The 27979-nt window shown below is 46.9% G+C and overlaps 1 protein-coding gene across 3 annotated transcripts in view; it reads right to left on the bottom strand.

Annotated features, from left to right (window-relative positions):
• Positions 1-13087: 13087 nt before the first annotated feature.
• PLA2G5 (phospholipase A2 group V) overlaps positions 13088-27979 on the bottom strand; it is a 78617-nt gene continuing 63725 nt past the window's right edge. For 2 of the 3 annotated variants that reach the window (XM_084963133.1, XM_084963132.1), the window contains exons 2-5: positions 20000-20049; positions 18052-18196; positions 15047-15153; positions 13088-14377 (exon numbers count right to left, since the gene is read on the bottom strand). In XM_084963133.1, the coding sequence (XP_084819259.1) occupies positions 14253-14377; positions 15047-15153; positions 18052-18196; positions 20000-20039 (417 nt within the window). In that variant the 5' untranslated portion in view covers positions 20040-20049 and the 3' untranslated portion in view covers positions 13088-14252. Of the gene's footprint in view, positions 14378-15046; positions 15154-18051; positions 18197-19999; positions 20050-23674; positions 23806-27979 lie in introns of those variants that run through there. The other variant, XM_013999038.3, reaches the window with a different exon arrangement.

Genomic DNA, 27979 nt, shown 5'->3' with positions numbered 1-27979 from the left:
CCTCTTTTTAATAAGCCCTGTCACCACCACACAGCAGACCTCTTGCTCAGGACTGGTCGCCTTCAACCATGGTAGCCCCAGACAATGGGATTACCCTGATGAGTTTAGATTCCTCAGGATGTATTTACCTCTGAGAAGGGACAGATTCAATGCCCCTAAGTGGTGGGGACCTGCCAGAACTGGGGCTATTGGGGTTGTTGGCAGGACTGGTGTCGGGTGGGCAGGTCCAGGGCTGGGTCAGCAGGAGAATTCTGCCTACAGGTTCCCTCTGTGAGCCAGGTATCTAGGGCAAGTGCTTGGGGATCACATGGTAGGTGAGCAATAGATTATTGAATGAATAAATGAAAAAACGGATGAGTCCCAGGTAGGTAGACATAGGACTTTGGAACAAGAGGTGGGATGGGCAGTGGGGTCTCAGGGAAGCCAAGAGTGAGTTTCCAAAGGAAGAGGGGAGCCTCCTGTCTTGTGTTCTCTCATTATGGGCCAATTTCCAACTACTAGGATTGGATGAGAGGCACAAAGGAAGGAGAGGCTCGGGGGCAATTTCTGTCCTCTGCCCCCGTTTCTCATGCACCCAGGGATGAAGGAAGCAGACAGAAGAACGCAGTCACAGTGCTTCTGCTCCCCTCCAGGTCAGACTCGTCAAGGCAGGGATGGGGCAGGGCAGACAAGGAACACCTGATATTGAACACTTGCCCACTCACCTACTCCTCTTAACTCCCTGGGACATTGGAATTGTCACCTGCATTTTCTGGCTGCAGAAACTGAAACTCAAGGATGAGTCACTTGCTGATAAGTGGCAGAGATGGGATTCAAACCCGGGTCTCTCTGGCTCCCAGGCCGTGTGTCACCCTTCCTCCCACACTCTTTGCTGGGACAGTTGATGACCCAGGTCTGGGTGCCCCTCGGGGGAACAGCTGCATCCAGGGTGAGGAAGTGAGGGCCAGGGTGTGGCACGGCGGGATCCTGGGGGAAGGTACAGTGAGTAATAATCATAATGACAATAATAGTTGCACTAGAATCAAGCCCTCATATTTGGAGCACATTATCCTGCACAAACCCCCTTCCCACCATTGGCTGATCCAATCCTCATGTCACCTGGATGCTGGGTCCCGTCTCTAGGGGGTGGGAGCCCTGTCCAGAGCAGTGATGGGCAGGTGACTTTGCCATGTTTCTGCCTGTTTTTCCAGCTGGATTCTGTTCAACTCCCTCCTGCTGGGATGTGCAGGTGGGGCCAGGACCCCATCCTCATCCTCATTTTGGCACCCCCTTGAGGGGGGAAGGGGCTGTTTGCACTTGGGGCCCTCTGCATCCTTGCTAAAATTAGCCTGAGAACCCAGAGCAGCCTGGATGACAGAGTCAGGACCTGCTGGCTCTCTCCAGCTTGGGGTCTTCTAATTTTTTTTCTGCTTGAAACAAGGAGAGGGAGTTCCCACTGTGGCTCACTCGGTTATGAACAGAACATAGTCTCAGAGAGGACGCAGGTTGTATCCCTGGCCTCGCTCAGTGGTTTAAGGATCCTGCATTGCTGCAAGCTGTGGCATAGTTCAAAGATGCGGCTGGGATCCAGTGATGCTGTGGCTGTGGCGCAGGCCTCAGCTGCAGCTCCAATTCAACCCCTAGCCTGGGAACTTCCATATGCCAAAGGTGAAGCAGTAAAAAAGAAAAAAAAAATAGAGTTTTTTGGGGGTTTTTTGGTGGTGGTGGAGGGTTTTTTTGGTTTTGTTTTGTTTTGTTTTTTTTGCTTTTTAGGGCCACTCCTGTAGCATATGGGGGTTCCCAGGCTAGGTGTCGAATTGGAGCTACAGCTGCTGGTCTACACCACAGCCACAGCAATGCCAGATCTGAGCCACGTCTGCAAACTATACCACAGTTCAAGGCAACACCAGATCCTTAACCCACTGAGTGAGGCCAGAGACTGAACCCACATCTTCATGGATACTAGTGGGGTTTGTGACCCACTGAGCCAAAATGGAAATGCCAAAAAAAAAAAAAGGAGATAGTTTCAAACAGTTTGTGCAACTCCAAGCTGGTCAGAGAAGCGTGGCCAAATGTTGCCTCTCTGTTCTCTGCTTTAGGTTCCAGGCCAAGCCTTGCCCGTCTTGGGTCCTCTTTGCAAGACTGCCCCTTTCTGTCATCATGTCTCCCAGAGCTCAGCTGACAGTCTCTCCTTCAGAGAAAAACACCCCTGCCCTCCCAACGTGAAGCAACCACCAACCCACCCTCTTCCTTCCTCCCTGTCTCCAACCTCAGTTTCATCCTCTGCTTCACATTTTCTGGTGGATTTCTTCATCACTTACTCATTCATTCCTTTATCTCTCACCCAGCGCTCCAGCACAGTAAACACCTTGGGAGGGACCACAGCCTTCCCAGGAGGATGCTGGGGGCGTGTGAATTATCTGTTGAATGAATGAATGAATAAGGATGGATAGGGAAGTCATCTTATTTCTCTCAACTGAGTCAGTGCCCAGCTGTGTGACCTTGGGCTAATGGTTTTACTTCTCTGATCCTCAACTTGGCATCAGTCAAACGGAGGTGACAACACCTACCTCTTCAGCTTGCTTATGAGTCCCATGAAAGAGGAGCTTGGCTGAGTGTTCTTCTCTTTCCTGGTGAGACTTCTGGTTGGTGAGGCGGTTGGCACAGAGTGAAAGGAGTAGGGTGGGCAAATTGGAAAGGGGGCATGGTTTTTGTTTTTGTTTTTAATTATATTGGAGTATAGTTGAGTTACAATGTGAATCAGAGATACACACACATACACACATCCATTCTTTTTTCCCATATAGATTACTACAAACTATTGATTGGATTTCCCCGTGGGTTCCCATAGGGGAAACCATTGTGGGGGAGGAGGAATTGGGATGGTGGAAATAATATAAAAATTATTTTATAAACAGATAATTAACAAGGGGGCATGCTTTATTACTTCCCTGCTCCCTCCCTTTGGACTATCAGAAACCAGTCCCCCAACTCCCACCAAGTGCAATCCCCTACTCAAAAGAAGCCATGGACATGAGGTCAGAGGTCATTGTCCATGTGGGCTGATTCATCTGGAGCCCATTCCAGGCTGGGCTGAGGCCAGCCAAAGTTGAGGCTGTCCCCTCCCCTCTAGGACCCCGCCCTGAGATGAAGTGGCCCCTGGTTCGGATAAGTGCCCCAAACACCCCACGTCTGGGAACCACAGAGCAGAAGAAAAAATTCAGCTGTGGGAGCTTCTGGCTTCCTAAAAGGCCTATGGAAAAAGGGCAATTTCTGGATTTCCCCGTGTGAAGGCACTTAGTATACATTCTCTCATTTACACATTATTACCCACAGCCCTGCCCAGTGGGTATTTTGACCTTATTTTACAGATGAGAAAACAGACTCTGATAAGATAAATATCTCACCGGAGGTAACCCACTCAGGAGGAAGTGGCAGAAGCTGGGCAAGGCAAATAAAGCCATCCTGGTGCCACTCTTCTCCAGCCCAAATGGTACACTCCTTAAGGCAGCGGTTCCTGGGAGTTCCCGTTGCGGCTTAGCGGTAACAAACCCAACTAGTATCCATGGCCTTGCTCAGTGGGTTAAGGATCCAGTGTTGCCGTGAGCAGACACAGCTCGGATCTGGCATTGCTGTGGCTGTGGTATAGGCTGGCACCTACATCTCCAAATTGACCCCTAGCCTGGGAACTTCCACATGCTGCAGGTGTAGCCCTAAAAAGACAAAAAAAAAAAAAAAAAAAAAAAAAAAGGCAGCCTTTCCAATGATCCTACTTCCAGGCATACATCTGGTGAAAAGATAATGTTTCTTGCAGCGGCACTATTCACAATAGCCAAGACGTGGAAGCAACCTAAATGTCCCTCAACAAAGAAATGGGCGTGACCTTAAGTAAGACACTTTCGTCTCTGTCTCTCTTTCCCATCCAGTAAAATGGGATGTTTTGAGGCTACTGGATCATGGATTTGAAAATGTTTTGAAGAGTGTAAAATGTTGAAAGGTCTGGGGTGTGGAGAAAGCCACCTGTTAAATGACATCACTTACATGTGGAATCTAAAAAGCAGAACAGATGAACGTATTTACAAAATAAAAACAGGCTCACACAGAAAACTAACATCTGGTTATCAAAGGAGAAGGGGGAAGGATAAATAAATTAAGATTATGGGGTTAACAGATACACACTGCCACCTATAAAATAGGTAACTGGCAAGGACCTACTGTGTAGCACAGGGAGGTCTACTCAATGTTCTCAAACAACCTATATGGGAAAAAAAAAAGAATGGATATATGTACATGTATAACTGATTCACTTGGCTGTACACCCGAAACGACTCCAACATTGTAAATTGACTATGCTTCAATTTTTTAAAAAATGTCTGGTGTGTTCTAGGTAGAAAGGGAGTCTATAAGCTGAAACGTGTCAGAGCTTTGACTGCTCAGTATGAGAGCACCACTGTCTCTAGATAAAGAGATCCTTAGAGAAGATAATAGCAGGTTCAGTGTTTACAACCATCATGTTTATTTGAAACCTGAGTAATCTCAGCGTCCGGCAGCCGGCTCACTTTAATTTATAGGAAAGCAATTATGCAACATTCCACATGTATTAAGTCAGCTGTTTAGAATTGATGACTCACAGAATTTTTGACATGGGGACCAGATAATTTTCAGACTCTCTAAATCAGGGGTTCTTGGAGTTGATAAATGGGTGGTTTTTTTTGCCAATTCCCAGAAGCTATCATTTTGGAATTGATGGATCAGTGAGTTTGAAATGTGATTTTTCTTTCTGTAAGATGCATCTGACTCTCTCCCCAGCTCCTTACTGGAATAGAAATGGGGAAGCTGAAGTGTAGTGGGAAGGTCAGTGCAGAGGAATTAACACAGTGACCAGGAATCTTCCAGAAAAGGGGTGAGATCAAGGATAACCAGAGCTGGACAGTGTTAAAGCAAGAAAGGCAAATTCTAACCAGGAATGATTGCAGTAGTGGAAAAGAAGCCTCCTACAAAACGGGGCTCCATTCAGAATACAGCATGGACAAGTGCGGATTAACCGCCAAGGAGCAGAGTGGGGTCTGCGTGCACGGAAAATTACCAAAAGGAAACATCAGAGATAAAGGGGGAGGGGGTTCTTGCTAAACTGACTCAACAAGATTCTTGCTGAAGGCAGGCCAAGGTGATCAGATATCACCTGGAGAATGGTGGGAATGAGGGATTTAATCAGATCTCAAAGGTGATCAGATATTGAGGGTGAGGGTTCTGGCTAAACCTCCTTGACTGGATTCTTATTCTTGAGGATGAGGCTTAGTCAAAAAAGTCTTAAAGGAGCATGGCTAAAGTTTGGTCAAGGAGAATCTTAGTTTCCTCTCTTGTTTGAGGAAAGAAGAAATCTTCCTTCCTTTGAACAATATAAGTCTATTTCTTGGAGTCCCCTAGTGGCTCAGTGAGCTAAGGATCTTGCATTGTCACTTCAGTGGCTTGAATTGTTGCTGTGGCATGAGTTCGATTCCTTGTCTGGGAACTTCTGCATGGCGTGGGTGCCGAAAAAAAATATTCTTATTTGCTTACTTGTGTTCATTAAGGATCAGCTAAATCATCTGTTGGGACTTGGTTGTAGAGGATATTTGCTGGATAGTGGGAGTAGTCAGGCATTTAGCAGGGAAATTTCTATAAAAAGAAAAGAAAAGATAGTAGCTGGGAACACAGTTTCTGAGTCCAGAGGGCAGTCAATAGCTGTCGATCTAGAAGCATCTTTAGATGATGGAGAGAGGTCAGCAATGACACTTTAACAAATTTCCTCACTTGCAGTTTGAAGGTCTTTGATAGGGACATCGGTGTCCCAGTGAACTTTCTCAGTGGCCTGAAGCATTTGGCATGAAGCGGCCCATACATAATCTGTTGCGGTGGTTTCTCTGAAGTTTATATCAAGTCTTCCAGCTTCTGCTGGCTGGGCTTTGGGCAAAGGGCAGATTTATTTCTCAATGATGCCAAGTCAGGAAGATGGGAGAAGAGCTGGAAACTTCAATTTGGAAAGTTGCATTCAGAGACTGGCGAACGCATTAGGGTGTACTGTAGTTTTCCACTGAAATATAAACATTTCTCTTTACAGTCATCCTTCTTTTTGATCAAAGATCATCCAAGTAAGGTTATTTCTGGTCACAAAATAAGTCTGGTCTCACTAGCTTTGGCATGATTATTTACATAAGGGCAGCAAGAAGGGTAACTGATCACACAGATCTTTTTGAGTTTGCTCTGCTAAAACTTTTCATAAGGTTATATACGTATGGATTTGGGTGAACTCCTCTTCTCTTGAGTTCCCCAAGATATCCCGTTTTTCCTGGGCCTTCCAGGAAGTGACCTTCCCTACTCACATGTAAGGCTAGGAAACCATAAGCCAGGTACCAGACCAATTTTTCCAAGAGAACCTGTAAGCCAGGTACCAAACAAGTTTTTCCAAAAGAACTTCATGAAGTAAAGCTTTGGCTTCACAAAGTCAAACTTAGAACCTTAAAACTGTCCAGTCATATCTGATTCTACACCCATCTTTTCAAATACGACATTCCAGACAAAGCTTTAGTAATAAGACCAACATTTCCAGTAGTTTCCTGTTGCAAGGAGAACAGAATCTTGCTGTACTTATGCAAATAATTATATTGCCAGGAAAATAAGAATAGTTGATAAGAGTTTCTGAACTTTGGAGGGGTCAGGTAAGGAGAAAACATTATGTGTACAGAGGTATCATCTACCCAACTGATATAAATATGGATAACTTAAGAGACAAAGGAGAAATGGTCTTTATACCTGGAAAGTAAAACATGAAAGAGCCAGAAATAGTTCAACCAAAAATCATAATCATCCTTCATCAGTTCATTCAGTCTCATGTCATTAATTATTCTTCTGCGGGATCTTGGGTTGGCAGGTCTATGAACCCAACAGATACTCCCTTAATTTTGGAAATCCTAACTTAGTCCAGTGACATGGGCTCAGTTATTTAAGCAATGCTATCACAAAGCATTCTGGCCTGTGGCTGAGTGCAAATATTTTCAGAGAAAAATCAGAATGAAACAAGAAGGAAAGAAGGCTTCAAATGACCATGGTTAAAAAGTTAATAGGTTCATTGGATAAGAAAATGTGGTTATTTCTGCGGCACCCCACATTTAAAAGGAACTGAAATTAGGACTGAGAACCTTCAATTAGGACATATGATGGACAGGGAGGACATCGAAAAATTTCTGGGAATTTTACACAATTTCTGAACTAATGTTTTACCCATGCAAATATAATCTCAGGAAGGTTAAGTATCCCTTCTTATTTGACAATGCTTTCCGTGAAATTTAGCAGGGTAAACAAATCTTTTTCAACTTCTCTATTTTTACTAGGTGAGAGAGTAAATCATTGAGAATTTTCAAGAGTCCTCTGGGAAACCTCAAGCTCAGATGTAGAACAAAAAGATTTCATCTAGTATTTGATTTGGGGAAGACTAGATTGTCAAAAATGTAAAAAAACTTAGATTTCTTTCTTTTTTTTTCTTTCTTTCTTTTTTTTTGTCTTTTTGTTTTTTCTAGGGCCACACCCGTGGCATATGGAGGTTCCCAGGTTAGGAGTCTAATCGGAGCAGTAGCCACTGGCCTACAAAACAGCCACAGCCACAGCAACGTGGGATCCGAGCTGCATCTACGACCTACACCACAGCTCACGACAACGCCTGATCCTTAACCCACTGAAGAAGGCCATGGATCGAACCCGCAACCTCATGGTTCCTAGTCGGATTCGTTAACCACTGAGCCATGACGGCTATGCCAAACCTTAGATTTCTTAAAAGTGAGAGTCTCATTCTCTTAAATAACCATAACAAAGGTTAACAAATACTACAGGAAATTATCCTAAGACAAAACCCTGGTTCCTAAGTAGATTATCTTCTACCCTCTCTTGTTTAAAGTGAACAAATATTCTAAGAAATCTGTCATTTTGACAGAGAGAAAACCAAATTCTAATTTTGCTTCAGTGTACTTTGGATATCAAAATGTATTTTTTAAAAGAAATCTTGTAAATAAATTAATTCAATCTTCCTAGACTGACTGCATATAAAAATCCACATTCTGCCCGCTTACAACTTTCTACATCCATTTCAGTTTATTTTATCTTTTTTTTCCTCTTTCTCATTCTGGAACAACTAGTCATCTTACTTTAAGACAATTATTCTCCTTTCTTTTTCCTTAAGAAAAAGAGACTGTTCATAGCTTATGTATTTTTCCTTACCAAAAACATTCCTAATTGCCCTGCACACATTGTTTCCTTTATTATTTTTAGTAGTTTTATCATCATATTTTGCTTACATTTTGTAGCCGCTAGTAACCTTTCTTTTACAGAGAAAACTACAAAGAAGAGAAATTTGATCTGTCGTATACCAGCATTCTGTAGCCGGAGCCAACTTTATGAATATACTTGATAATTTCTAGAGACATGGTTCTTTACAGATGGTTCTCAACTTATGATTGTTTGACTTGGGTTTTTTTTATTTTATAATGTTGCTACATGCATTCAATTGAAACTATACTTTGAATTTTGATCTTTTCCTGGACTAGCAATATGATACTCTCTCATGATGCTGGGCAGTGACAGCAGCTGCAGCTCCCAGTCACCCATGGGATCATGAGAGTGAACAACAAATACACTTGCAGCCATTTTTCTGGAGTACTGGTTTAGGGGGTCGAGCTCATCAAGGGACCCCCAGTCAATGATTCAGAAGTGAAGACTTAAAGTCTTGGGTGAGAGGTTTGGGGGTCCACTGATGAATCTGATTCTCTCTGGGTCTCAAGCACACAATTGTTCAAGAAAACCGGAGCTGGACAGTAGTCATAGCAAGAAAAGCAGATTTTAACCAGGAATGATTTCAGTGAAGGAAAAGAGACTTCATACAGAACTGAGGTCAAGTTCAAATACAGCAGAACAAGTGGGGATTGATGGCCAAGAAGAAGATTGGGAGTAATGGATAGAAAATTACTAAGAGGAAACATCACAGGTCAGGAGAGATTCTTTCTTTTCCTTCCTTCCTTCTTTCCTTCCTTCCTTCCTTCCTTCTTTCCTTCCTTCCTTCCTTCCTTCTTTCCTTCCTTCCTTCCTTCCTTCTTTCCTTCCTTCTTTCCTTCCTTCCTTCCCTTCTTTCTTTCTTTCTCTCTCTCTCTCTTTCTTTCTTTCTTTCTTTCTTTCTTTCTTTCTTTCTTTCTTTCTTTCTTCCTTCCTTCCTTCCTTCCTTTCTTTTGATTTTTAGGGCTGCATCTGCAGCATATGGAGGTTCCCAGGCTAGGGATCAAAGCAGAGCTACAGCTGCTGGCCTACACCACAGCCACGGCAATGTGGGATCCTAGCCATGTCTGCCACCTACACCACAGCTCATGGCAACGCCGGATCCTTAACCCACTGATTGAGGCTAGGGATCCCACCTGCGTCCTCATGGATGCTAGTCAGATTTGTTTCCACTGAGTCACACTGGGAACTCCTACTTCACTTTTCTTTTCTTTCTATTTTTCTTTCTTTCTTTTTTTTGGGGGGGGGCAGGGGGAGTTTCTTGCTAAAGGCAGGCCAGGTTGATCAGACATCCCATGGGGATAGTGGGGATGGGAAATCTGATCAGATAGCCCCAAGGTGACTTATGACTCTTGCTCTGGAGACAAGGTCTAAGGACAGGGCTCAGTCAAAAAAGGATTTAGAGGAGCCTAACTCATGCTTGTTCAAAGAGTCTCTGTCAGTAACAAAGTTATAGGTGGAAAAGGCAGAGAGGTAACGCACTTGAAGAGCATGTCCTGTCATAAAAGATGAAAAAAATTGTAATAAAATTTTAATTAAAAGAGAAAGTTATTAAAATATATATGCATTTGAGGGACATGGACGGTGATACATAATTCTGTTTTCATTAGGACAACACATCTTTCATCCGGACAGCACTGTCAGAAAATTAGAAATGCATAAAATCAGGACCAGGACCTACAGGTGCTCCCAGTCTCAGTGGTTGACAGGCTAACCCTACAGATACGTGTGAGAATATCAAGAAAGCTTTGCTCATTTTTTTGACCTATAAGCCTTCCAGGGTCTCCGCACAGGACCATGATTTGTATCCCCTGGAGAAATGGTTTCCAAATACAGATTTCTACTCTCCAGACCAGAAGTGCTGATTTGGCTTGGTGATGTGTTTTGTTTTGTTTTGTTTTGTTTTATTTGGCCATGCCTGTGGCGTGAGGAATTTCCTGGGCCAGGAATCGAACCCACACCTTAGCCGCTCAGTGACAATGCTGGATCCTTAACCCAATGGGCCACAAGAGAACTCCAGGGATTTGTGCTTTTCACTGCATGTGATTCTGAGACAGTCCTTCTACCTGTCAGTCCCTAGGGCAGCCTTAGAAAGCATCAGATTCCACCTGTACAGAGTTTCTCCTTCCCACAGGGAGGAAAGGCTTAACCTTTTCTATACTGGCAGAGACAATGCACAACACTGGGAAGCTGTAGTCTCTGAACCCGAGTCCTAAGGCGCCCTCTGTATTGGCAGGTGGGCTGAGTGACCTCGTCAGGCCTGAGAGTGGGGACCGGGTCCTTTACTCTCAGTGCCCGTGCTCTTTGCTGGCTCTGGTGGAGACGGAGTAGAATCTGTGGTGAGCAGGCTGGCCGTGGCATTAGTCCACCACCTTCCCACTTAGCTGACAGCCTCCTGCTTCAACTCAAAACACCTTCATCCATCGTCCGTCCTCATCACATGCAGAGCTTGTCTACAGTATGTCTGCCCCCTTCCCTCGACTGAGCTTCTTGAGAAAGAGATTTCTATGTTGTTGCTATTGAATCTTTGTGCCTCCTGGGACCCTGCCAGGCCTGACACAAGCAGGTGTTTCATAAATTGTGAGCTAATGACCAGCGTTTGAGACAACCAGTGACTGGTCCTCTATGGGATCCCAGAAGAGGAGTGATGCCCTCTGCTGGGGAAGCTGGGACAGGTGTCATCTGGAGGCAACATTTGAGCTGGGTCTTGATGATGGGAGGGCTGGGGAGACAAGCACGCCAGGCTCAGCATCCAGCCCAAAAACTGGAGGTGGATAAACGTGCAGCCCCTAGATTGGCTACAGGACCTGCTTGTCCCCGTCCTTGTTTGGGTATCTTCACGAGTGCTGCCTCACCCGCAACTGTGGCTACTCCCTCCTGAGAGCTCGCCAGTATCCCCCCAAATGGGACCCCTACAACCCCAGCATCACCAATGGCCACATCCCATGTGATGGCTTTAGGGGCAGCCCAGAAAGATGGAAGAGGGACCACCTTCTGCCCTGGACACTGACCCTGGCCCCTTGGGCTGGTGTTTGGAGTCAAAACTCTGGGGCTTGGGTTTAATGGTCCTCTCTCATGACAAGTGCCATTTATGAGTGCCTACTTCATGCCAGGCACTGTAGTAGGTAATTAATGTGCATCATGTCATCAAACATTCCCAAGAACTTAGCAAGGAAGGTGTTATTAGCCCATTGGACAGCTGAGGAAACTGAGGCTCAGATAATGAAATCACAGCCCTGAAGGCAGAGTCCCTACCTGATTCCAAAGCTCCCCATGACTGAAACTCAGTAGCTTGGATCTCTGTTTTCCAACGAGGGACCAAACATCTGTGTTTATGTCCTAGTCCTGTGTTGGGTAGTTACTGAACATTTAGGGACTGATGCCATCACGGGCTTGGAGAGCCACAGTCAAAGGCCCAGTTCTGATCTCATATTTGAAGAGAAGGCTGAGGCAGTCAGGCATGGAGCTCTATGGAAGCCTTTAAGGGGGTTCGTATCATTAAGGCTAAGACGCGGAAGCCAGTTAGAAGCCTGCAACTTCAGAGCCAGGAGGGCCCTGGAGAGGTCATGTCAATGAGAATTTTTCTCAAATTCTTTGGATGGCAACCCACAGAAGGTAATAAAATTGAAACCCAGACCCAGTTAACCCACATATATACTCCCAGGATGCAAACACAATTTGCTGAAGCAGCACTTTATGACTTGTGGTAGATCAGCAAACACAGCACACATGGAGCTCCCATCGTGGCTCAGCGGAAACAAATCTGACTAGTATTCATGAGGATGCAGGTTTGATCCCTGGCCTTGTTCAGTGGGTTAAGGATCTGGCATTGCCATGAGCTGTGGTGTAGGTCACAAACATAGCTTGGATCTGGCGTTGCGGTGGCTCTGGCATAGGCCAACACCTACAGCTCTGAATTGATGCCTAGCCTGGGAACTTCCATATGCTGCAGGTGCAGCCCTAAAAAAGGAAAAAAATGATAATAAGCATATGCACACGTGCACACACCAGATGCAACCCTCTAAACTCATGCTGTGAGGAGTTCTCATTGTGGCTCAGTGGGTTAAGAACCCAACATCATGTCCATGAGGGTTCAATCCCCGGCGTCACTCAGTGGGTTAAGGATCCAGTGTTGCTGTGAGCTGCAGTGAACAAATGAATAAACATGGCACAATCCCTACCCTGGTTCCATGCTCTCTCTTTTGGGGGCAGAGTTGAAAACAGTGGGACTATGATCAGAGCCAGAAGGTAGAACCAGGATTTTAGGTCTAATCCTACTTCTGGATTGATGTGCTGTGTGACTTTGGTTAAGTCACGTAACTTCTCTGGGCCTCAATTTCCTGGTAGATGAACAAAGGTTCTCCATGAGCCCTTCCAGCTCAAACCCATGTCAGCCCCTGCGGTGGCTTTCACGGCCTTAGAGCATCCTTCATCTGCAAATACCTGCCTAAATGCCAGGGCTCTGAGCTGGAATGCCCCAGGAAGAGGGGCCTGCACACAGCCCCCTCCTACAGAACTTACCAGCAAGACACAACATGCCTGACACCTGACCCTGATACGAGAAGGGAAAAGTCTAGGTTGAGGCCTCTTCTCCAACATCCAGAATGTCAGAATTGAAGAGAAGTGGCATTAAGAAAAGCTCCCCCATTTCCTCTGCATACCTATTTAAAATGGATTTGGAAAGTGGCTCTGATCAAAAAAAAAACTTTCATGAGCAAGTTGGACATGTGAGCAAAATTCTTTGTTCCAGTGTCAAAGGCAGACACGAGTCCACAGCAAGCATTTCTAAAACACTAGTACATTCAGAGTAATCTCATAAAATTGAATTTTATTTTGAAATTGTTTGACATTGGAGGTTTTTAAATATAGATCCCATTTACCATGTAGTTATTTTGGGGTTTGTCAGCATAGAGTATCCAGAGGTCCTTTCTTGGAAGGGACTCTCCTTTATTCGGGGATGTGTCCTTTCTTCCTGCAGTTTGGGTATTAGAATGCCCTTTCTTTTATGAATTGATAGATGAGGTGGGCTTTTTGGTGTCCTTACGTGGTAAAAATAAACCCACTGCTGGACCCTATTCCTTTAATGTCCTACTCTGTGAAATCCCAGAACCTCAGCATCCTTGGGTCGGCATCAAGGTAACCTTGGGATTCCCGATTTATGTTGCAAGAAATATTGCTTCTTTTTAAAAAAGATCAGAAATCAGAGAGGATTAGTAATGAGCCTGAGACCGCACAGCAGAAGCCAAACTGAGATTCCAATGTGACCCTCTTGGGACTGGAAGCCCCAGATGGCACAATTGCCAATTATCTCCCCATCTTCATCTGGGGGAAGAAGAAGGTCCCAGTGTTTGGCTCAAGAGGACCCGCAAGTAGCTGAGCCCAAAAAACTTGGCACTCATCCCAGGAAAGCTTCTAGTTACTAATCTGCACTTTTAGCCTCTGAGAGAACATGGTTAATGCTGAAGTTGGTGCCCCAACAGCAGAGAAGGAGATGCAGGCCATCCCCCCACAGTGGGGGAAATACCTGTGTGGTTATTACTAGTTTTAAGAGGGAATTTTATCTACTATCTATAGGGCAGAATTATGGGGTCAATTTTGCTTCTACTTGAGCAAAAATTCTCTACAGGGTTATGGTGATCATCCAGCTGCAGACCTGAACAGTAAAGGCATATCCCAGGGAAGCCTTCCTCCTGGAGAAGCACGGCTGTCTTCAGGACGAGGCGGGAGGGAAAAGCTGTTGGCACCAGAGCGGCCCATCTTGCAAGTGGAGGCCAGGGACCTTGACCCTCCCAAGTCCAACAACCAGAGTCACCCTCTTGGGACTCTGGAGGATGTCCCTGGGGCTCCTCTAAGCCCAGTGGTCCATTGAGAAGGAGTGAAGTCCAGAGCTAGGAGCCTCTCTGGGGAACCCAGCGGAGGGGGGAGCTCTGTGCTGCTGGAGAAGGGAGCAAAGGTCTTGGTACCAGAGGAGCTCACTAGTCACAGAGGAAGTTGGGAAAGTATTGGTAAAGAGGGTTGTAGCTCCTCCTGTTTCGCTTCAGGCAGTAGACGAACTTCTGGTCACAGGTACAAAGCTGCGTCTGGCAGTAGGACCCGCGTTCTGCAAATAGGACGCCAAATGCAGGATGAGGAAGGGAAGCGGGACTCTGTGACCCTGACTCCGGGCTTGCTTCGGTACGACCTGCTGCCAGCCTGAGCAGATTTCTCAGTCTCCTTCCTGCTCACAGGCTGATGAGGGAGGCGCAGCTTCTACACTGGGGATGGGTGTGTGCACCATCTGATGGAAGAGGCAGAGCTGCTGCTGGGGGGAGGTTTCAGCCCAGGGAGACACAGCCCCTGCCCTCAGGGAGTCCCCAGTCTGAGAACATTCCCTCCCTCCCTTGGGGGCTCCCAGTCTGATGGTAGAGACCACCCTTGCTTGGCTGAATGCCAGCTCTCATAGAGGAGTCTCCATCCACAAATTTAACTTTGAACTCAGAAGCGCCTGAACTTGAATCTCGACTCATTGTGGGTGCTAGCAAGCCTTTGAGTCTGTTTCCTCATCCGTAAAATGGGGACAGTAAATCAGCTTCACAGCAAGCAAAAGGAAGTATGCAAAACACTTGGCTCCCAGGACATGCTGCGTCTAAGATATTTCAGTCCTTCTCCTGGAGTTCAGATACAGTTGCAGTAATCCTGCCCCTCCTACCCTGGGCATGTCTCCCTAAGATATAGACTGGCTGACCTCTAGGGGTAGCTCCAGTAGCCTGAATGGAAGCCCCAGCCTTACCACAGGTGACCAGACCCCATGCGACTCTGTACTTGTACGACTGTGTCAAGGTGTTGCAGCCTTTCTCCTCCAGCTGTGCATAGCAGTAGTCATGTACCCAACAGCACCTGTCAATGCAAGAGACTTAGACCCTGAGCAGAAGGGGCCTGTCCCTTGAGCAGAGGTCACCATGGTGGGTGAGGTCTGACCAAGAAAGAATCTAATAATAGGGATGAGTCCTTCCTGCTCTTTCAATAGAGCTGCCCCACACCTATACCTGTTCATTGACCTACCTTTTCCCAAGAAAGGGTAGGCCCATGGTGAGACTACCTTTCCCAGCCTCCCTTGCAGGGAGATCACATGACCGCATGTGAGATCACATGACCAGATTGGCGGCCAGTGGCATATACAGCACTTCTAGACCTACCCATTAAAACCTCTCTCACACCATCCTCTACACTCTCTTCCTCTATCTCAGCTGGATGGAGATGCCCTAGTTGAGGACTGAGAGGCCATGGGGAGAGCTACAAGACAGGGGAAAGCTGGGTCCTGGAACTGATATGTGATTCACATTGTTAAATGAGTGAAAACTAAACTTCAAGTATGAGAGGTGTGGACAACTGTATTTTTAAATTTTTTTTTTTTTTTTGGTCGTTTTGCCTTTTCTTGAGCCGCTCCCACGGCATATGGAGGTTCCCAGGCTAGGGGTCGAATCGGAGCTATAGCCACCAGCCTATGCTAGAGCCACAGCAATTCGGGATCCGAGCCGAGTCTGCAAACTACACCACAGCTCACAGCAACGCTGGATCCTTCACCCACTAAGCAAGGCCAGGGAATCGAACACGCAACCTCATGGTTCCTAGTTGGATTCGTTAACCACTGTGCTACGCCAGGAACTCCTAAAATTTTGATTTACAGAAAAATCGAGAAGATTGTACAGAATACTCCCTTTTACCCCAGTTCCCCCTATTATCAACATCTTAAATGAATACAATACATTTGTAGCAGCCAACATATCAACATTATTAAAGAATTAACTAAATAATAGCATATCATTACCAATTCATTAATTGTAAAAGGAGTCCGTAGTTGATTTAGATGTCCTTAGTGTTTCCTAAATATCCCTTTTCTATTCCAGGATCCTGTGAAGGACACCATGTTACATAAAATCTTCCTGTCCCTTTAGGCTCCTCTTGGTTATAGCAGGTTCTCACACTTTCCTTGGTTTTGATAACCTTGACAGTTTTAAGAAACAGTGGTGGAGTCTTCTGCAGGATGCTCTACTATTGGGATTTCTCTGATGTTTTTCTCATGATAAGATGGGTTATGGGTTTATTTTGTTGCTTGCATTGTTCCAACCTGGGCCATTGGGAGCTCTTTCAGTTGGCCCCCAAGCTTTTGGTGTATCCCTATCAATGTGGGGTTGGGTTTGTTCTCTTCGAGCCCATCCTTAATTTTTGGCACTACAAGAAGCTCCAGGCTCATCTTGTGTCTTTCCTGCCCTAGTCCTGGAATCAGCCATCTCTCCAAGGAGCCTTGGTTCCTCTTACTGGAGAATGGGATCAGAAACCAGATCTGGGCACTAAGAGTTGTTTATTGCTTTTGGAGTATTGTTTCTTTTGGCTGACAGAACAAAAAAATAAATCTCTTTCTCTCTCTCCCTCTCTCTCTTTTATATACATATATATATGTATGTGTATATATATATATGTATATAAAATATACATATATATATTATATATCTATTAAGCTAAGTGAGTGTTCATACTGAAGTCTTCTAACTCTAATCCATGACCACATAGATCATTCTAGCTTCCTGTCCTTTGTTGTCTGGTCTGTCAGCTCCCCTTCCAATGTGAGTGGCTTGGCTCCAACCATCTACCATCCGTTCGTTTAAGTGCCCCCCTCCCAGTATTCATGTCTAGCTGTATAAGAATTGTTAACCCAGCAGGTTGTATCTAAAGAACAATCTCTCTCAACCCCCATGTTCATCTAGAACATCGACACTTCCCAATCAAGAGGTGGCAAGCAGGCCCCCTCTTTCCTAAAGCCTTGGTGACTGCCTTGACCAAGAGGACAGAGGAAGGAGTTCCCAGTGTGGCTCAGTGGTAATGAACCAGACTAGTATCCATGAGCATGCAGGTTCGATCCCTGGCCTTGCTCAGTGGGTTAAGGATCCAGTGTTGCTGTGAGCTGTGGTGTAGGTCACAGATGCAGCTTGGATCTGGCACTGCTGTGGCTGTGGTGTAGGCCAGTGTTGCTGTGAGCTGTGGTGTAGGTCACAGATGCAGCTTGGATCTGGCATTGCTGTGGCTGTGGTGTAGGCCAGCAGCCACAGCTAGAGTTGGACCCCTAGCCTGGGAACATCCATATGCCGAGGATGTGGCCCTAAAAAGCTGAAAGAAGGAAAGAAAGAAAGAAGAAAGCAAGAAAGCAGGAAGGAAGGAAAGAAAGGGCACAGAGGAAATGATGTGATAAAATTTCTGAGGTTGGATCATAAAAAGCCATACTCTTGTGTCATGCAGTTGGAACACTCGTTTTGGGAACCCAAGAGTCGCTGGGCTGGGAAGAAGTCCAGACAACCCTGGAGAGGCTCAAGTGAGAGAAACTGAGCTCCCCCCAAACCCTGGCCTCAGGTCCCAGCCAGCAGCCAGTGATACCTCGCCAGCAGTAGGAATAGCATTCTAGAAAGCAGATCACCCAGCCTCAGTGGAGCTGCCCAAGCTGAAGCCAGGTGGAGCAGAGACAAGCCCAAGTGGCAGAAAAGTAAATGGTTTTCATCGCTTTAAGCATCTGCATTTTGGGGTGATTTGTTATGTAGAGAAAGACCAATGGATGGATATACTAGGCCACTGAGATTTGGGGAGTTACACGATGTACCTTGGGCAAGTTAGTTAACATCTTTGAGACTCAGTTTTCTGATCTCTAAAATGGTGCTCTAATACTCATCTTTCAGAATTAACATTGAATCAAATGAGGTAGGCCAGAGCCTGGAGCACAAAGGGCAGTTGTGACAATTAGCTCACCAATCAGTACCGTCCTTGGGGGTCCCTTGACCCCCCCAGCCACAGTAACAGCCGTAGAAGCCGTAGTTCGTCAGGGCAGGTTTTCCAGTCACCTTCTCAATCATCGTGCTCAGGTCTAGCAAGCTCCCTGGGACAGCAGGCACACCTGAAAGAGAGCCCATGTCCCCAGATGAAACCCAGGCACACCTGCTCCAGGTCCCCTTGCCCAGCATCTCCTTTCCTTTCTCTCACCTTGGGGCTCTAAGTGACCAAGAGGCCTCTTTTTTTATCCTTCCCATTAGTGGGACAGGAACGAGAAAGGAGAAGGCAAACAGTATGGAGAGGTGGTTACAAGTTTGGATGTGGAGAATAAGCAGCTGGATTCAAATCCTGGCTCTGCCGCTAATTCGCAGCATGATGTTGAATAACTCACATCACCTCTCAGAGCCTCAGGGTCCTCACCTGCAAGATGAGGGGCTGAAAATGAACACCGACCTCTTGGAGTTGTCGTGAGGGTTGACATACGATGACGTGTATAAATTCCAAGCGCAGTGGCAGACACATAGTAAGTGACCAAGAAATATTAGGGATAAGGGCCATGGTATCTGTATGAAGCAGGCAGACAGGTGCTATCTGTCTCTCCTGATGGTACACCCCTCCCTCCCCACAACTGGCACCATGGGGAACCAGAAGTACCTCATCTGACAGCAGCATGGGGCCTGCAGAGATCTCCGAAGCCAGCTCCCTCCTCTGACAATTGGGAAACTGTAGTTGGGAGGGGAAGGTGCCTGGCCCAGAGTTTCACAGTGAGCCGGCAGCCCTCAGCCAGCACTAGGACTCCCTTTTGCCCTGCTGTCTCCAGGGATCTGGCAAGGCATCGGCTAGGACAGCCCATTGTAGCTTGTGTACATGGCTACAGGGCTGCCAGCTGCCTCGGGAAGCCCAAAGCCCAGCTCCAGGTAGGGAGTATAGAAAACCTCGAGAAGTCTGAGCAGAGAACCCCCAGGGATCATGGAATGGGATATTTACACAAAGGGGCTGGTTTTATTATAGCTTTATTTTATTTTTTTAAAAGCTTATTTATTTGTTTATTTATTTATTTATTTATTTTTGCTTTTTAGGGCTGCCCCCGCGGCATGTGGAAGTTCCCAGGCTAGGGGTCAAATCAGAGCTACAAGCCACCAGCCGACACCACAGCCACAGCACCGCGGGAACTGAGCTGCATCTGTGACCTACACCATAGTTCATGGCCACACCAGATCCTCGGACTACTGAGCAAGACTCAGTTTTCTGATCTTGGATACTAGCCAGATTTGTTTTCCCTGCGCCACAATCGGAACTCCTGTTATAGCTTTATTTTATTTTATTTGGCATTAAAGTGAAAAATCTGCCTTCCACATCTACAAGCTCCATGTCCTCCATATAGTACAATCTTTGTTTTGGTTTTTTTTTGTTGTTGTTGTTGTTGTTTTGTCCTTTTGCCTTTTCTAGGGCCGCTCCCACAGCATATGGAGGTTCCCAGGCTAGGGGTCAAATCCGAGCCATAGCCACCGGCCTACACCACAGCCACAGCAGCCTGGGATCTGAGCCGTGTCTGCAACCTACACCACAGCTCATGGCAACGCCGGATCCTTAACCCACTGAGCAAGGCCAGGGATCGAACCTGCAACCTCATGGCTCCTAGTCGGATTCGTTAACCACTGCGCCATGACAGGAACTCCAAGTACAACCTTTGCCTATTGTCTCCTAGACTCCTGCCACAGCCCGACCCGTTGGCCATGATCCTGTCACAGGTGAGGAAACAGAGGCTCAAAGATGCAGAGGCTCTTGCTGAAATCTACACAGTTAAGTGCAGGGCCAGGATTAAAATCGAGTCTCTATAACTTCCAAGACTCGTCTCCTTTCCACTACCCTATTGTCCCTAGAGGTGGAAGGTCACAAGTTCAGAGGTTTTGGGGCAAGTACTTACTACAAGCCAGGAACCAAGCCAGTGTGAGAAGCCCCTTCATCTTCAGAGTTCTGGAAAAAAAAAATACATCCCATGACCCACCAGTCAGGAGAGGCCCTCATGGCCTGTTCAGGCCCCACTCCTGGTTCCCCACCAGGCCCCACCCTCTCTGGGCAGGAAGCAGGCAACTGCAGCTGGAAAAGATGAGGCAAAAAAACCCTCAAGGAGTTGACTCAAGAAGTCCCAGGGCCAGGGGCGGGAGAGAGGAGGGGGAGTCGGCGGGGGGCGGGGGGGGACTCCATGGGGTGTTGCCCCAGTAGAGATGGGAGAGAATTTTCCTATCACCAAAGCCCCCAACACAATTGCTCCTTCCTCCCCAAATTCTTGTTGTTATATTTTACAGCAGTGTTGGTACAAAAACAAATATAGGCTGGATTCATTCTTATGCATTCACTGTATTGCATTCATTCTTTTTCTTCTGACTTTATTTTATTTTATTTAGGGCTGCACCTGCAGCATATGGATATTATGGGGTCGAATTGGAGCTGCAGCTGTCAGCCTACACCACAGCCACAGCAACACAGGATCCAAGCTGTATCTGTGGTCTACGCCACAGCTCATGGCAACACCAGATCCTTAACCTGAGTGGGACCAGGGATCAATCCCACATCCTCACGGATACTAGGCAGGTTCATTACTGCTGAGCCACAACAGGAACTCCTCTCCTGATTTTAAAAGAATTTAAAGTGGAAACATTCTCATGGGCCCAGACACTGTGTCTACCTAAAAAAAATAAGTCAACCCTGGGTGCGTACAGCAGCTGTGAGAGTAGGTATCACTGCTCTGGAGGGGAACAAAATTTGCGCCCCAAAATATGTCCCTTTGGCATAAGGATGCATTTAGGCTGATTATTTTTAAGGGACAGAAGTTTTGGGGAGTCTTTCTTTTACCTCCCCCTTGGCTCCCTAAAGAATTTAGATCAAAGATCTGTTCCCGGAATAGAGCTTAATAGCAGCAATATCTCCAAGGAATCTGGCAATAGGTGTGGTGGGGACTAGAGATCAGAGTCCACCCTGCGTTCCATTGTCTCTGCAAACATTTGCTTTTCCAACTCTATGTGAATTGGCTTCCTCCCCTTTGAAGTCCCAAACCACTAGCCCCAACTGCCTCTTCAGTATTTAGCTGAAGATGGTTATTTACAGTAAGGGTTTGGGCCATTTGGTTGAGTTCCCCAGTTTCCCTGAGGATACAGGCTGTTTGTTGCCCTTTTGTTTGATTTTTTTTCTCCTGGTAGTCTATCTCATGTCAATTGTATTCTTAGACCAGCCAGAAGAACTTAGAAGGATAGAGGAAAATTTCTTCCTCCCCAACAGGTCCCACTGTGCCAGTGCAGAAATGGAGGCTCAGAGAGCTCAAGCCACTTGCCAGAAGTCACACAGCTGGTAAAAAAGTAGAGGCAGGGTTCATACCCAGGCCTGTACGCTTCTCACTGCCCCTCACATCCCAGAGGGACGTGTTCTCCTTTGAGAACAAAAGTCTCTACCCTGTAAATCCAGAGGCCCCAGGTTCCCTCCCAGCATCTACCTTTGATAAATACATGCATCATTAGCCTGGAGTCCAAAAAAAATCATACCGAGAAGGCAAGAGAAATCCCTTGTGTCTCCGGCCAGTGACAGATTCTAACTTAGCCCCTTAGAAGTTCCTTACTGGTGGCTGCCTGCTTCCCTTTTTCTCTGGATCCCTAAGTCCTTGTTCATCCAGAGCTGCTCAGCTGGCCTCCAGTCTGTAGGGATTCCACGTGGAGGCCCTGCTGTCTCTGATCTCTGAGGTCAGTGGTCACTCTGCCAGCACTCTGCCAGGGCCCCTGGCACCTCCCAAAGCCTGGCTCCAAACACACAACCTCCCACTCCCCAGGGCTCCCGGCTACAGGGCTAGCCCCTCCTTGCCATCCTTTGTCCAGCAGCTCCTCTGAGTTCCAAGAACATTCCTGAGGGTTCTGTCCACCCAGTCTCCACTCTGAGGGCTCTAAAAAGCCAGGGACAATGGCTCCTGACCCTCCCCATCCACGCCAATCTTTCTTACTGCTTCCTGGAGCTGTGACAGGAGGAAGATACCAGCGGCCATGCCCTGGGCACCTATGACATGCCAGACACCATCTTCTGTCTCCTTAAACCTGCTGATGACCTGCCGATGACCCTACCAGGTGGGTATTTTCAAATCTGCTGGCACAGCATCTGCCCTTTACCATCATTGTTGAATGGGAGAATGGTAGTTGTTGATTTTTACAGATGGACAAATCGAGCATCAGGAAGGGCAGTGAGTTGCCCAAGGAGTCAACTCAGGACTCCAAACCTCTTCTTTGGACTGACCCTCCTCCACTACTTCTGAGCCACCCCTGTGCACTTTTTATACGTATACATATATATATATACACAATTTTGGCTACACTCATAGCACGCAGAAGTTCCCTGGCCAGGGATCAAACCTGTGCCACAGCAGCGACCCAAGCCACTGCAGTGACCATACTGGATCCTTAACCCACTGTGCAAAACAAGAACTCCCATTTTCTATATTTTATGATGCTTTGATATCTTGGCAAGAGGCAGCCCCTCCAGGACTAGCTAATTCCTAGATAAAGCAAAAGACTCTCCTGTGAACAAGCTTTTCAAATGCAACCTGTCATAAACTAAAGTGCCCAACCACTTCCTCTAGCTCACTCTCACACTCCAAGCCAATATTTCCCTTCGTCTAAATCACCCCAGGACCAGGACCAGACCACCAGGGATCACCCCCAAACCTGGAGTCCACTGCAATTATTCAAGCTAGCCAATCCTAATCTATTTACCGTGCCTGTCTTGTCTTCCACACAAGAAATACAATACAGACTTTGGGCCATGCTTGCCTTTATTTCTTCTGCCTCCTGATCAACCCTGGTGCTTCCCTGTATGACCCTGCAAGGTATGATGTGCACCACCCCACCCCCACCCCCCGCCTTCTCTTGGAAACTGTAAAGATTTAAAACTATCTTTTAAATGCAATCGTCTCCTGATCTGTTGGCCTCACCATACTTGAATAAAATCAAAATCCCAAGGTGCATGTGAGAACCCCTTGGGACATGGTGTGGGCCAGCAGCGATGGCAGGCCCCACCCGAAAGGGTCTGAAAGTGTGCAAAAGAAGTTTCACGGAGGACGTGGCAGAGGCATTGAAATAGCTGCAGGAAAGTGGACCTTCAATGAAGCCCAAAGCCGGCTCCCAGGAGAAGGATGTGGCATTGGCTATTTTTATCAAGCAGCCAGAGGGGAATGAGCCAGGCCAAGAGATAATTGTGGAGTGGAGCAGCGGCTGAGGTAATGAGAGTGGGTAAGGGTGGAGACCGACAGCTTGATGGAAGCATGAAAATATGGAGGCTGGGGAGTGGCTGCGTCACCGGGGGCACAAGCCCTCCAACTCTACGTACAGTATAACCCCCTGCTCCAAAGATTTCTCCCCACCCATCCCACCCCAGTTCCTGTCTCCTGGCTGGAGAAGATCAATAGCACCAAGCCCCCAGGATACAGAAGGCAGCGCTGAGATCTCCCTGTAGTCTGAGGGGGGGGATGGGGGGGCCAGGGGTCTCCTCTCACAACCCCCTCCCTCTCAGTGCCTCGCCCCACCCTCCTCGGGCCAGACAGCGCCCCCAGAATGAGATTCCTCACCAGTGACACCTGCTCTGCGTCCTCAGGTCTGGGGTAGAGGCAGGGGCTGGGTGCGCCTGGTTTTAAGAGCCTCTCTGCCCCCTCCCACGCCCCGTCTGGGCAGCTCCAGGACTCCTGGTAACTCACACAGGAAGTCTTACTTCACCCCCCCCCCCCGCGAGACCCCCCGGGGATTTTTTTTTTTTTTTTTTTTTTTTTTTCCTTCTCAGTGTTGAGAAGCAGCTATTTCCTGAAGCATGTCAGGCGCCTGGGCGACTTTCAGGAGAAACACGGAGGAGGGTCTGACCCAGGCTACCCACGGTCAAGGTTCTTCTGCACTTTCCCTGACTGGCCTCCCCCCACCCCACCCCCACACATACACACTCTTCTGAGAAGTTATGGCTATGACTCCTCCCTCTTCTGGCTCTTCTTTCTCTCTCCCACTTCCCTCGGCATCAGAAAGAAGCCCTTGGACCCTTGCAAACCCCCTCCTCTTGCCAGGACCCAACCACCAGGCACCCCTCAGAACCCCGTGAATTCGTTTCAATACAGAAAGGACTGGAGTTCCCGTCGTGGCTCAGTGGTTAATGAATCCGACTAGGAACCATGAGGTTGTGGGTTCGATCCCTGGCCTTGCTCAGTGGGTTAAGGATCCGGCATTGAGGTGAGCTGTGGTATAGGTCGCAGACACGGCTCGGATCCTGCGTTGCTGTGGCTCTGGTGTAGGCCGGCGGCTACAGCTCGGATTCGACCCCTAGCCTGGGAACTTCCATATGCCATGGGAGTGGCCTAAGAAATGGTAAAAAGACAAGAAGAAAAAAAAAAAAAGAAAGGACTCACTGAGTGTCTACTCCCTGCCGGGCACTGCTGGGAACCCACTGAGAACAAGATGGAGAACTGGCTTCCAGGAACGTCCCTTCCGGTTGGGGAAACAGATAGTAAAGCCATCACATAAATGTATAGTATGCCCAGAAATAAGAACCGCTGTGGGGAAATGTCCTCTCTGTCCTGCATTTTCATTTCTCTTTCTCGACCAGCAACTTCCTCTGCCTAAAGGTATCTGCAAGTCTTGCCATCCTAAACCAAACCAAAGGAAGCCAAAAAAATTTAAAAAATGAAAGGGGAACATGAAAAGATGTTCCTCATCACTCATCATTAGAGAAATGCACATCAAAACCACTCTGAGGTACCACCTTACACCAGCCAGAATGGCCATCATCCAAAAAGTCTACAAACAATAAGTCCTGGAGAGGGTGTGGAGAAAAACAAACACTAGTACACTGTTGGTGGGAATGTACATTGGAGCAACCACTGTGGCAATCAGTATGGAGATTCCTCAGAAAACTAAAAATAGAACTACCATTGGATCCAGCAATCCCACTCCTGGGCATCTCTCCAGAGAAAACCACGACTCGCAAAGACGCATGTACTCCAATGTTCATTGCAGCAATATTTACAGTAGCCAACACATGGAAACAACCTAAATGTCCATCGATGGAAGAGTGGATCCAGAAGATGTGGTACATACACACAATGGAATATTATTCAGCCATTGAAAAGAACAAAATACTGGCATTCTTAGCAACATGGATGGACCTAGAAACTATCATGCTAAGTGAAGTCAGCCATACAATGAGACACCAACATCAAATGCTTTCACTACATGTGGAATCTGAAAAAAGGACAGACGGAACTTCTTTGCAGAATAGATGCTGACTCACAAACATTGAAAAACTTATGGTCTCCGGAGGAGACAGTTTGGGGGGGTGAGGGGATGTGCTTGGGGTGTGGGATGGAAATCCTGCGAAATCAGATTGTTATGATCATTACACAACTACAGATGTGATAAATTCATTTGAGTAATAAAAAAAAGCAAAAAAAAATAAAAGAAAAGAAAAGGGGAAAACGTCTTTTGTTTTTGCTGCCCTCTCTCCAGCTTTCTTTTTCCTCTAGAAGCCAAAGGTCAAGACAGAGAAGCTTCTTCTTGCCTGTTACCTGTTCCCTCCTTTTTTTTTTTTTTTAATTTGTTTTTTTTTAGGACTGCACCTGCGGCATGCGGAAGTAGTTCCCAGGCTAGGGGTCGAACTGGAGTCAGACTGGAGCTGCAGCTGCTGGCCTTGCCATAGCCACAGCCACATCCACCGCCAGATCCAAGCCACATCTGCGACCTACACCGCAGCCTGCTGCAGTGCTGGATCCTGGCATCTTCGAACTCACATCTTCATGGATCGAACCCGCCTCTTCATGGATACTAGTTGAGTTCTTAACCTGCTGAGCTGCAATGGGAACCCCTCGTGCTCCTTCCTGAACCCCATGCTGCCTGCCCTCTGCTGCATCCCTAACCCTGCTCCCAGGGATCCTCCCAAGCCTAGTGTTGCCCAAACTTGGGCTTCATGCCCTTAGTCTCTTGGACACTCTATCCCATTGACCACTGCATCCTTCTCGAAATTCTTTCCCTCTGGCTTTCAAGAGACCACACTCTGCCATCTGCCCTCCTGTGGCTCACCCCCCATTTCTGTTGGCCCGCAAAGGCAACTGTTTTCAAGGGACCACCTTCTCCCTCTCTTGCCCTCTCTCGGGGTGAGTTATCCATGTTCAGGGATTTAAGTCTTATTTCTGTCCAGATGTCCCCAGGCCAAGCAGTGTGTGGCACTAACTTTCCCTCAACAATAACCCTGTGTGAAGAAAAATGATTGAATACTTGGAGGCAGAGAAGTACAATGACAGGTCACACAGCCTGAGCTTCGAGTCAGGCAGAGCGAGGGCTTCAGAGCTGGGTGTCACCTCTCACTACCCCTGTCACCTGACCTCTTCAGTCTCATTTTCACCATCTGGAAAGCAGGACAGTAACAGAACCAGCTTCACTTCATAATGGTGATAATTCAATGAAATGATGGGGGCAGAGGGGCTCGGTGCAGTGCCTGACACCTAGTAGGTATTCAGTGAAGCATAATTATTACAAGCATCATTGCTATTAGGTCTTTGCACTAAAACAAGAGCTCCACAAAAGTAGGCACTGGGTCGGCTTCATTTCTACACCCCCAGCACCTGGTGCATAGTAGGTGCTCAGGTAGGTAGGTAGGTTTGTTGAGTGAATGCACGACTCCACTGGCTCTAGCTTCATTCCCTCTGCACTCCTCCAACTCACAGTTCAAATATAATTATGACATGTAAATTTATAATTGTATAAATAGATATTTAATTATAATTTATATTTATAAATAAGCTATACAATTATATTTAATTAATAATAAATGTATCTTAATATACATTTAAGATATATATATAGTTAACATATTTAAATAAATATAATAATTGAAATTCAAATACCTGCTTGATATTCTAGCTTGGTATCCCACAGGAACCCCAGAACTAAACTCACTGTCTGGCCCCCAACCCAGCCCCTCCCAGCTCCCCTATCTTTGGCAATGGATCCAGTCATTCACATTTCAGAGTAGAGACTCTTGAAGGCAGGATTCGTCTCTGATTCATGTCTGACTCCAGCACCCAGAACAACATCTGACCCCTAGTAGGGTCCACAAGAAACATCTGGAATGAATTAAAAGCCCATAAGCATGCTTGTTCTCTGGCACTTGCTGTGTCTGTCTTGGGCAGGTTTGTCCCAAGGCTGAAGGCCTGTCTGGGTGCTCTGTTGCCCTGAGACCCTAAGTGGCTGGCACACTCCCGGCCTCATCAAACCATTTGATGCCCCTCAGGAGGCTGGCAACTAGAGCAGGATTGCCTGGGGCTCACTGGCAGAAAGTCTGCATTGAGACCCCCTGCTCCAAGAAGTTTTCCCTGATTGCTCCTTCCATGGGACGCGTGCCTATCTCTGCAGTGTTAAAGAACTCATCATACATACGTATACTCTGGCACTTCCTACTGGAGGGAATGATGAAGCTGATAGCCCAGGAAGGAAGGAGAGAGGATTTCGGTGTTCAGTGAGATTCAGTGGTGCCACAAGCACAAGCCAAGTTCAGAACTCATGATCTTAATCCTCCTGGAATTTCAGAGTTATCATCCCTTTCTGTAAGTAAGGAAACTGAGGGGCAGATGTTAAGGAGCTGGCCCCAAACCACACAGCTAGTCAGAGGTGGACCCAGACTCTCAAGACTGACCCATCACTCAAGTCCATGTTTTTTCCAATACACAAAGGGGTTGAGACCCGGTAAAGACATAATGATTGGGATTTTCCCAGGACATCCAACCAGAGTGTCACATAATTTCCCTATAGACAAGATGGAGAAGTGAAAAGCAGAATTAGCATTATAGCTCAGGATTCCCATCAACTGCTTGGTGAGTCAAACTGGATTTTTGGTTATAAAC

Source organism: Sus scrofa, chromosome 6 (genome assembly GCF_054392235.1).
Source record: "Sus scrofa isolate SSC_HxYL_T2T_F1_AM1 chromosome 6, Sscrofa_HxYL_maternal_Yorkshire_Landrace_v2.0, whole genome shotgun sequence".
In the NCBI taxonomy this organism is placed as follows: Eukaryota; Metazoa; Chordata; class Mammalia; order Artiodactyla; family Suidae; genus Sus; species Sus scrofa.
The sequence above is the reverse complement of the archived record's forward strand: the minus strand, read 5'-3'. Positions and strand labels throughout refer to the sequence as shown.